The following is an 11,654-nucleotide window of genomic DNA, read 5'->3' on the forward strand; positions in this document are numbered from 1 at the left end:
CTACAATGTAGAGATAGAGGAAGCCTTGGAGACTATTTCTTGCATACCTCCAGTTTCTCAAATGAGTAAACTGGGACTCAGAGAAGTAAAATGACGTGGCTAAGTTTACATTGTAACTTAGTTCCCTGGCTTCCAGTCCAAGGGACTTCCTTGTCACAAAATATACAGGCCTGGAATCTGAAGTTCATTAATGGAAATTTTCAGCTTGACTGTTGTCTTTCAAGTGCCTTAATTAATTTAATTTTAAAATTAAAAGCAGTGTAGGACAGATATGGGGACAATTTCCTTAAATTATTTATAATTAGAAGTACTAGAAGTTTCACCATTCATTCATTCATTCAATAGTACTCATTGAGTACTGTGCCTGTCTAGCACAGTGCCTGGCACACTGTGTAGTGGAGTGTGGAGTTCGATAACTATTTGAAAAACGAATTATTGAGCAAGCATCCATTCTGTGTTTGACATCATATTTATGCCCAGAATACAAAATGTAATAAGATGTAGTTCCTGTTTTATAAGAGCTCACAGTTAAAGAGGAGCTATAGATATTAAAAAAATAACTGCAATACTATAAGCTCTGCAAGAACAATGTTATATATTTGGTAGCAACCCTTGAAATATTCACAGAATAAGAAGCTTCTACCCTGTTTATGAATATTGAGTGAAAGTTTGCCAGGTGGACAAGGTCAGGTGTGTGTGTGTTGTGTGTGGGGGGGGATATTCCAGATAGAAGGAACATGTCAAGGGCATGAAATACCATGATGAGGTTCAGGGGAAGTTGGCATCTATCAATTTGTGGGCAACAGGGAGCCCCAAAGGTGTGAGTAGGCTAGGGAGGAACTGGTTTTCTGTTTTAGAGGGATCTCCTTTATGTCAGCATAGAGGATGGATTTAGGGTTGAGAATGGGGGTGGTCATGAGGTCAAAGGCAGAGATACCAATCAAGAGGTTACTATGAAAGTCTAGGAAAGAAATGATTAGGACCCTTCTCACTTTGTCTTTCATTCAAAACTCAAACTCTCCCTGAACTTTTCCATATAAGTTTCAAATAGCCCAACTCCTAAAATTTGGTTTAAGTCACTAGTCAGTTAAAGAGGATGTAAAATGAATCTTCCAGATCTTAAGTCAAAGTGCAAAAGTCTTAAGCAACAAAAGAAAAATACCATCATGAAACTCTAGGCTAGGAGGCTTGATTCAATGGCTCTCAATCAATTGGCTGAAACCCTATTTCTGCTAATGTTGATTCCTCTGGTTGGAAAATTCCTAGACTATTACTATCTGCAGAGTCGCAATTTCCTTCTGATTCTCAATCCAAGCCACATGGAAATAACACAAAAATGGAGGCTGTTCACTTTGAATTTACTCTAATTCTCAGTGTTTTGGCTCTAGTTTCATGGCCTAATATCCACCAGTAGGAGGCATTATCTGAACACTGTTGGGAAATATTCATTCCTAGGGAATGACATTGTTTCCTTATCTGGCTGAATTCAGTCTGAGAAGAACTGTTGCTTCTAACGAAGAAAGAGCTCCACCCTCGGCCACTGCCACAGCTGCTCTGCCAATAAGTAAGAGCAAAGCGTTTTCCCTTTGTGTATCTCCATCATGGATGCTTTTCAGGGGATTTTAAGATTCATCCTCAACCGGAAAACTGTTATTGGCTACAGCTTTTTGGCTCTGCTGACTGTGGGAGGTGAGCGTCTCTTTTCACTCGTGGCTTTTAAGTGTCCCTGCAGCACTGAGAATGTGGTGTACGGATTGGTTTTCCTTTTTGCTCCTGCCTGGGTGTTACTGATCCTGGGATTCTTTCTGAACAACAGGTCATGGAGACTCTTCACAGGCTGCTGTGTGAATCCCAGGAAAATCTTCCCCAGGGGCCACAGCTGCCGCTTCTTCTATGTCCTCGGTCAGATCACTCTGAGTTCATTGGTGGCTCCAGTAATGTGGCTTTCTGTGGCTTTGCTCAATGGGACGTTTTATGAATGTGCCATGAGTGGGACCAAAAATTCCAGACTCCTGGGGCTGATTTGCAAGGGCAAGCCCAAAGAGTGCTGGGACGAACTTCACAAGGTACCTTGCGGCAAAATCAGCATGACCCATACAGACAACGAAGAACTGAAACTGTCCCTGCAAGCCCAGTCTCAGGTAAGAGAGGACAAACATGACTTTTTTCTTTTTTTCCCCAGAGTGAGCTTGAAGTATTCTCTCTGTACTCTGTTGAGCCAGGGCTGAGTCTGAATCCTCCTAAAACATTTTGAAACTAAATGGAAATTGGAACACGGGGCAGCATTAAGACAATCTGAGGAAAAGCTTTTCAGTGGTTGCTTGGCTAGACATATTGCTGATTGGATTGTTTTTTCCATTTCTGAAAAGAAATCTCCTCTGAGTTATACATATGTAAATACTTATGTATTTTAAGACAATCCCTCTGGGTTGATTTTGTAAATAATGCATGACACTAACTCACAATAGAGTGCTAATGGCAGAGTAATTAGAAGTTACTGGCTTCTATTAATTATTTTTAAACTGGTTTCTCAGAAAAACACACGTATCTATTAAAATACAGCTGAACGAAATGAGATAATACTTTCCAAAGCCGCACATAATACAATGAGTGTAGAGATTCCCTTGCATGATTTCTGGCAACTGCTACCTCTATGTATAAATATTGTCGAGATGGAGGAGAACTTCCTGTATAAAGTGGGGGTTGGCAGTCTCTAAATAGCCTTCAGTGAAACGGGACCATATTCTCCAGGGAGGTTTCGTCCTGTGCTCTGTGCTCTACAGCTAAAAAAGTTCTTACATTATTTTAGAAGCTCAAGATTTGGGGCACTGTTTTATTTAACAGCAGGAAATTGTAGCTTTACCTAATTGACACAAGGAAGTAGCTTGTCATCCTTCCAGGTACGTGAGCACAAATCCAGATGTGAGCCTGGCCCTGGCCTCAGGAAAAGACTGAATTCCTACTTGTGAGGAGTAGGAATGACATTCCCCAAATCAAAACAAGCAATAAGAGTAGATAAATAGATCCACAGTTTGTCAGGAATGCTATTTGTTCAAGAATAAATGTGCTGAAAATAGTGTAATTTTACTTTTTTTCAGCATAGACTTGCCTTTTCAACAACACATCAAGGCAAAATCTTTTTCTAAAATCATACTTTCCAAAACTGGTTGGCGATATAGTCATACTCTCTTCATAAACTGCTAAGCCTAAAAATGCTCCCCAAACAAAATCTTTTGTTTCATGCATAAAGCGCATCTTAGATAAAAACATGCCAGGCTCCCTTCTTTGGTTGAAGGAAGGTGTTAATTACAAATGTTACGATACAATGAGTGATGTATGATTTGTGTCCTCGGGCACCAGGCTCCATTCAGATAGATCCAAACACTTGTCACTGTGTGAACTTTTCTTCTCTAAACAGAGACATAAGGAAATCATGCACATCCTCCCATAGCTTAGCCTGGGCGCGCTGACCTGTTTACTTTTCAGAGGAATGAGAAGGGCCTGGGGCTGATTCCTAGGAGAGGCATAAGAGATGTGGACAAAGGGAGCTGTGTCACAGCAGGTGCTGACTACAGTGCTTCCCACAGGCAGGAGCGACAAAGAGTCCAGACCAACAGCTGGGTGTGCGGCTGGGGGTAAAAGGTGCCGCGTCCATGGGTGGAGCAGAGAAATGAATCCAGCTGGGTGGCTTGCTATTCCTCAGGAAGGTAGGGTAGAGCAGTGGCAAGAACTCCGTCTTGGAGTTCGCTCTCCTTGGGTTTGAATACTGATTCTACCACTTACCAGCTATGTGGCCCAGAGCTACTTGCTTGACCCCCTTAGGGTCCCAGTTTCCTCATAGTTTCCTCCTACCTGGGAGGGGTGCCAGAAGGTATAGTAGATGATGGACATAAATGGATATAAAGCTGCTGGCATGGAGTAAGTGTTCTAAACTGACGAGAAAAACGCCAGGGTTTCAGGGAGAAGACTCGTGCAGAACGGGACACTCTTGAGGGCTGGGGTGGGAGCATCCACCATGTCTAGGTAGACCCTGGGTACCATGAATTTGGGAAGAACAGAGGGCTCAGTGCTCAGTGCTCAGCGCTCAGGTGAGAGCGAGTCGAAGGTAAGGTCATGCAGTGGGGGGAGGGGGAGTCTGAAGCTGATCAAACAGTTGACGACACAGCAGCATTGGTTCAGATACAGAGGTGGGATGGCCTACTGGCCTACAGGAGAACCTGTGTGGAAAAAGAAAGGTAGAGGTTAAAGAAAAGAGGAAGATCCGAGGGAGCTAAGCACAAGTGACTAAAGTAAGTGCGAGGACTTTTCACACGATGGAAGCTGTGCTTCATTTGTTAAATCACATCAGAAAGATATCCTGTGTTCAGTAATGCTTTTACATAGACATGAATACATTTGAAAAGTAGCAGCACATGACAATGGCGGATACTTACTGAGTCACGTGTATGTCTACATCATCTCATTTTAATGCCCCAAATTACCCTCTGAGGTAGATAAGCCCCACTTTACAATTGAGGATCCTGAGGCATGGAGAATAGCCACAGAAAGGAGAAAGTTGAGATTTAAACCCAACTAGTGGCAACCCAGAATTAACATTCATGTGGGGTCTGGGACCCTGTACAATGACCTCCATAGTCTGGAGTTGGAGTTTGGGAAACACTTGTTTAAAGCATTGGAGCATATTTGTGGTTCTGTTACGGTCTGAATGGGTTCATTTGCAGATTGTTTCTGTGTTCAGATAGGCCCATCTGCTGAGAAATACTAAGGGCCATCTAACTAAAATGTCAAGAGAAACTTTGAAAGAGCTTTGTTAGCTGTCCACATATGAAATTAATTCCAATTGTGAAAAATATAATTAGAACAACAAAAAGTTTAGAAGATAAGTTGAGCTGCTTAGACTTCTGCTTTTAAAGTTCAGAAAAAACCCCCAACAGAACCATTTCGTATTCAAAGAGGAATTTGTTTTTTCCAATTACCCAAATTCAGAACCAGCAAATCCTGAAGGTTTGCAATGACTCTATTTTTTTTTTCTTGGCTTTTATGTAGGCTTCCAATTCTTATAGCTTCAGTTTCCTTATTGTGTTACGTTTGTCTCACTTTATCCTGGATAATGAGTGATGATACTTCTGTCAGGGAGGGTCTGCTGTTCTCTGCAAACAATGTAACATGGGAAAAATCAGTCACGGGTCCTGAATATGCACGTATCAACGCCTGAAAGCACTCCGCTAAGGAACTGGTCATTTGCTCAAATGAGCGCATTTACTCATGCACAGAATTCTTCCCTCTAATAGCTAGTACTATTTGAGGGCTTGGTTTTCCCAGTTCTTGGATAATCTATATTTTTGCTCATTTCCATTTGCCTACCTTCTGGGTCTTTCTTTGCATACCAGCAATGGTGGGTAGGATGGAGAATAGAGGTTAGGTAAACCCCAACTTTATTTGACTGTAAAAAAAACCTGTCGTTAGTAATTAAGAGGAAGGATTTCAACCGAGGTCTGATATTAAATTAGCCATACACTTCCCAATAACACTACCCTGGCTCCCGGAGAAGTGGCTTTGCTTTGGAGGTCCTCAGTATTTCTTTCTTTCTAAGATTCTAGGCTGGTTCCTGATTTGTTCAGCAGCTTTCTTCTCTCTGCTCACTGCTTGTTATGCTCGCTGCCGATCAAAAGTTAGCTACCTTCAGCTGAGTTTTTGGAAGACGTATGCACAAACGGAGAAGGAGTACTTGGAAAATACGTTCCTGGACTATGCCAAAAAGCTGAGTGAGAGGAACCTGAAATGCTTCTTCGAAAACAAGAGGCCAGAGGTCTTCTCCATGCCTACCCTTGCGGCCTGGGAGTCTGCTTCAGAGCTGCATTCTTTCCACCCAAACCAGCAGCATTACAGCGCCCTCCACAGGGTGGTGGAAGATGGTCTGGAACTTCGCCCTGAGGATGATGAGACTACAATGGTGCTTGTGGATGCTTCTCAAAATGTGCAGCTCACCGACCATCACTGACTCGTGGTGTCTAGACATCTTCCTACTGCGTCAACAGCTACCCGAGCATCTCTGCGTTTTCTCACATTTAGCGTTTCTTTATAAGACAATAACGCAAAGGCAAGCAGCTTTGCAGCTCCCAGCTGCAGACAGTGTCATGTGCTCAAACTGATGCTGAGTGACCGGCCAAGGATGGTGACAGAGGTGCTGCCGCATTTGTCGGGGGTTGGGCTCAGGGGCTTCAAGTTCTAAGATTTTATGATTGACAGTGAGACTCATGCAAGAAGGTCTGCCACTCTGTGTAAATATGGTCATGGCATCCGGGGGTAGCAGTGGTGACTTGGGAGTGAGTGTGGTACTCTTAACAGACTTCTGTACCGTGGGATCTGCAGTGTAGTTGGTAGAAATCCTCACTCAGTAAATCTATCCTACTGCCTTTCAAGGATGTGTGAAATTCTATCATTTGAAATTCATTTCCTTGGAATCTGAAGACACCGGTTCTCAAAATAACACACTAAAAGAATATGATGCATAAAATTCAGAGCTTTTCACATGTTTCCACTATGCACTGAAAGTAGACCCCTACGGTCAGGGCTGTATTATGACTTTTGTGGGCTCTAGGTACTTTTGCCTTCATGAAACCATTTCTACATTAAAAAATCCACATACACACAAGCACAAATATACATATATATATTTATGACTATTGATATAGACATATATTAATATTACATGTTAAAACTTTTTTTCAACCTTGAAGTTCATGTATTTCCTGTGACTTTATAAGAAACTAAAAACACTTTTGTGGGCACTTACAGAATGCAAATTTTGCATTCTATTATGTAATATATCCACATTAGTTTAACTATACAGATATATTAATTCCCTCTAAATCTCTGAGTGGGATTGATATTTAAGGGAGAGGCACCATGTTCTATGCTGTGGCTCACATCTTATACCACAGAGAGTCCTTGCCTCCTAGTTGGAGAATCCTGGGGATGAACTCCTTATTACTATGGAACATTATCCCAAATTGGGGAAAGGATCCTATAGGTATAAGACCTGAAAAAACATATCCTTGGGAACTTGGAGGTGCAGAGTCAGGTTGTGTGTGTGTGTGTGTGTGTGTGTATGTGTAGGTGGGAGAGTGGGAGGTGGGGGCTGTGATGTTGCAATATTTGAAATATTGTTTGGGTTTTAAACATGGTATGTGATAAATGTTTAACAACTGGCTCTCAAAAAAAAAAAAAACAACAACCCTGATTTGAAGTGTTTGCCAATTTCTATGATGTAATTTCAAGTTACCAAGGTGATGTCACTGAAAGCAGAGTTAGGAAGAGATGCTAACTATGGGCTCTATGAGCCAGAACTTTCTAAGAAGTTTTTTATAGCTAGTATTTTTTTTTTTTTGCATTTACTTTGATTCTAGCCAGACCATCTCCCGTGCAACTTCGGTGCATCTGAGTTTCACTGTAATAAAACCTAACCATGGGAAATTAAACTTGGCTCAGTGGCTCCAATTGAGAGATGGAGTCTCTTTCTCTTCTTGATTCTGACCTTAATGAACCAATAGAATGTAGCAGAAGTGAATCTAGATTGCAGAATTGTTGCAGCTTATGCCTTGGTCTCTGGCAATGCTCAGCCTGGTAAAAGCCAGCCACCATGTAAGAAGTCCAATTACCCTGAGAGCGCCAAGCTCTGAAGAAAGCCAAGCTAGCCAAATGGAGAGAGAGAGAGAGAGAGATTAAAAAGAGTTAGTTGGCTAACTCCAACTCTTTGAGTCATTCTATTGATAGGTTAGGTAAAGTACCAGGCATCTGAGTGAAGAAGTCATTTTGGACATTCCAGCCTCAGCAGACAAGACATGGAGAAGAACCAGGGGACCCAACCGACAGCCAGAAAAAAGGTCCCAGGTCTATGGTCTGAGTGAAGTCATTCCAGCCATCAGACTTTCGAGCCACACCATCTGAGGCTGCAGACATTACAAAGGGGTCCCCACTATGTCCTGTCCAAATCCCTGATCCAGAAAATCATGAGCTTAAAAAAATATTTGTTGTTTTAAGCCATCAGATTTGGGGGCACTATGAAGTAAGATAGCCTGAACACTAATATGTGAAAATCAGAATTTATTAAAAGAGAGAAATTAGAGGCAAATTGAATTTATACATAGACTTATACCAAAATTCTCCCTATGCATAGGTGTTTCCTTAATAATTTTTTCCTCTTGATTTCAGGAAGCAGTATATCCTCTATGGAATGATTTGATAGATGCTGAATAGGGACCTCTCCAAACTAGCTCCACCAAAGCCTGAAATTCATTTTTAATGATTTTGGTTTGAAAGGAACACACTGATGTGAGTTAATTCAGTTTAAAATAAATAACTGAGAGGAGAAACATACTGTTATCATTAATACCTAGAAGAAAATGGCAGTAGAAGGCACAGGATAGGTTGGCCTTGAGTAAAAGCTAGAAACAGATTGGTCTTCTAGGCTTGCTCCTCAAAGTGTTGCCTTCAAACCACAGCGTCAGTAAACGAGGGAGCTGTTAGAAATGCAGAACCAGACCCCATCCTAGACCTGTTGAATCAAGCCTGCTGTTAAACGAGATCTTAGGTGATTCCTACGCAACTTAAATTTTAGAAGTGCTGGAGTGGTGGTTCTCAAACTTCAACGCATGCCAAAATCATCTGGAGGGCTTGTTAACATGTAGATTGCTGAGCCCAAGTGTCTGATTTGGTAGGTTTGGGGGGAGAATTTGCATTTCTAACAAGTTATCAGGTGCTGCTGCTGCTGGTCTAGGGATCACATCTTGAGAACAGCTGCTCTAAAGCAGGGGTCCCCAGCTGCCGGTCCGTGCCTTGTTAGGGACCAGGCCGCATAGCAGGAGGTGAGCAGCGGGCGAGCGAGCGAAGCTTCACCTGCCGCTCCCCATCGCTCCCCATCACTCACATCACCGCCTGAAACATCCCTCCCAAACCCCGGTCTGTGGAAAAATTGTCTTCCACAAAACCGGTCCCTGGTGCTGAAAAGGTTGGGGACCACTGCTCTAAAGCACAAAGCAGGCCACACCAAGGAAGGAAGCCTAGAAGAACTTCAGAATCTTGGCCCCCACCTCAGACCTACTGAATTAGACTTTATGCTGTTATCAACCTGAGAACATGGGGTAACTTTCCATGTATTTTCTATTTATTCAAGGTGACCTTTTATCCCTTAATGATATTTTAAAGTTTTCCTCACATAAGTTTTGCAAGCACTGTGCATTTGTAGGTAACTTCTTTGCTGCTAGTCTAATGGTTTCTTTTTCCTGTGATATTTTCTAAGTGATGGTTATTTGAGTACATGAAAAAGCTATTACTTTATGCATATTAGTTTTATACCACTATATCTTACTGATTTTTAAATTATCTTATTCTTCGTAGAGCTTTTCAGAATTAGAAAATAAATATTTTGCAACCCCTAATGACATAATGGATCTGGACAACAAATAATGAATTCTGAACTACCAGGTGAAGGCGGGATGGGTGAGGAACATGCAACTTGAAGCCACTCCTCTGTCTTAGCATCCCTAAAAATGGGACAACCACACATTATGTGACTCCTTATGTTATGCAGTGCAAGAGTAAGTACACAGTACAACTTGTGAAATATTGTTTCCTAAAATAACTAAATCTGACTCTAATCAAGATCTTACGCTTAGTTTATAGGAAATGTAGACAAGAGAAAACAAGTTAATTAACACCATGAGGAAGCAACCAAGTAAATATAGAATATAGGACATGCTATCGGATGTATGACCCAGCTTTCCGTAGACCAATGACATTAAAAAAAAGGAGAATACAAGACTTAAGACATGTAATGACCAGAAACAACATGTGGGCCTCATTTGTATCCTGTTTCAAACAACCACTGACATAGGATACCTTTGAGATATTTAGGGAAATATGAATGGGTATTAAATGGGTATTAGATAATTTCAAGGAATTGTTCATTTTGATGTGTATGATAATAGCACATTGGTTTATGCTTTACCACTTTGAGAGGCACATTGAAATATTTATATGTGAATTACCAGAATGTCTAGAGTTTTCTTTAAAATATTTCAGCACAAAAAAAGGGGGAGCTGATAGTTGAAACAAGAAGGGCAAAATACTGATACTTATTGAAGCTGGATAGTAGGTACTTGGGACTTATTACATATTCTCTTTATATTTGTGTAGGTTTGAAATTTTTCATAATAGTTGTATAATGAAATAAACAATGTGCTCACCTCAGTTCTTTTTGCTGAAGTTCTGTCAATCAACTCCTGCTTGCCTGGAGTTTACCCTCCAGTATTATTCTCAGAAAAAGTTCTCAGGAATCCTATTCCCTGAATTTTTACATATTCAAGTTATTGACCTATTCTATACTTGAAGGACAGTTTAGCTGGTTCACACTTTCTCTACTTGAGTATATTTTAAGTGTTACTCCACTGTCTTTTGTCATTGAATTCTGTTAAGGAAACATCTGATGCCATCTTAATTTATTACTCACATGATGTTTTTAACCTATATTCTCACAAAATTCTTTCTTTATCTTTAAAGTCCAAAAACAGTACCAAATATGCTTTCAGGTAGGTCTTTTGGATCAATTTTCCCTGCTACAAGTTATACTCTTTCATTATGGAGAAATATTTTCTCTTGTTTCAAGAAAATGGAGTTGGCGAGTTTCCCATTATTCTCCTTGTTGCTCTATATGATTTTTAAGAAACCTTATGGTTTTAGATTCAGAACTAAGCCACTGCTGTGTTCCTATTGGAATCTCATTAATATAATAATAATTTTAAAAAGCTAAGTTATCTTGTGGTCTTGATTCTTGTTTAACCCATTCCTACCCTCTCCTTCTCCTTTGCCCATTCATGCAACCAGCATAAAGTCAATACTTGCAGCCCCTCACCTATGAGATGAATAGCAAGGAGCAGTGGGTCCGCACATGTACCTTTTATATGGCAGCTGCAAGGATGAAGACTTTTCTCGTTTGTGTGGTTGCTGCCTTGATTGTTGTCCTGTATTCAAACAATCCCATCATTGCCCAAAGTTCCCAGGGGAGCCTAGATTGCCCTGAGGAGCTGACACAAGGAAGGATCTGGCTCCAGTTCTAATCATTTATAGCAGTGGTTTCTGACTAAACCTAAATGAAGCCCCAAATGTGTACTGGGACATAATGAGACTTAAGGAGAGGTAGAAGGGCAAGCTGAGCTACTGAGGCTGGACTTGCATGGAGCGTAACTCCAGAAGGAGGCCTGGCGTTGCTTGTAGGCAAGGGAAGTGTCAGTGGCTTTGTACTTATACCTATTGGAGTAGGGTTTTGGTCAAGAGCATTAGGTTAGTTTAATCCCTTTTGGAGATTGGAAGATTCTTTTTTTTTTAACTTAAAAAAAATTATATTTATTTATTTATTTTTGGCTGCATTGGGTCTTCATTGCTGCATGCAGGCTGTATCTAGTTGCAGTGAGCAGGGGGCTACCCTTCATTGTGGTGCGTGGGCTTCTCATTGTGGTGGCTTCTCTTGTTGTGAGTCTAGGCACGCGGGCTTCAGTAGTTGTGGCTCACGGGCTCAGTAGTTGTGGTTCGTGGGGTCTAGAGCACAGGCTCAGTAGTTGTGGCTCATGGGCTTAGTTGCTCCATGACATGTGGGA

General features: G+C 41.3%; 1 protein-coding gene across 2 annotated transcripts; it reads left to right on the forward strand.

Annotated features, from left to right (window-relative positions):
- The first annotated feature begins 1,505 nt into the window (after positions 1-1,505).
- CALHM5 (calcium homeostasis modulator family member 5) lies at positions 1,506-10,251 on the forward strand. 2 transcript variants are annotated; one of them, XR_012324791.1, is made up of 3 exons: positions 1,506-2,141; positions 5,594-8,334; positions 9,400-10,251. XR_012324791.1 is itself a non-coding variant. In XM_004324297.4 (2 exons), exons 1-2 carry the CDS (start codon positions 1,602-1,604, stop codon positions 5,999-6,001), a joined length of 948 nt encoding a protein of 315 aa, XP_004324345.1. In that variant the 5' UTR covers positions 1,506-1,601; the 3' UTR covers positions 6,002-10,251. The 2 variants fall into 2 exon arrangements, 1 of the variants encoding a protein (XP_004324345.1); XM_004324297.4 differs by having other exon boundaries at positions 5,594-10,251.
- The last annotated feature ends 1,403 nt before the right edge of the window (positions 10,252-11,654 follow it).

Source organism: Tursiops truncatus, chromosome 12, assembly GCF_011762595.2.
Source record: "Tursiops truncatus isolate mTurTru1 chromosome 12, mTurTru1.mat.Y, whole genome shotgun sequence".
Classification (NCBI taxonomy): Eukaryota; Metazoa; Chordata; class Mammalia; order Artiodactyla; family Delphinidae; genus Tursiops; species Tursiops truncatus.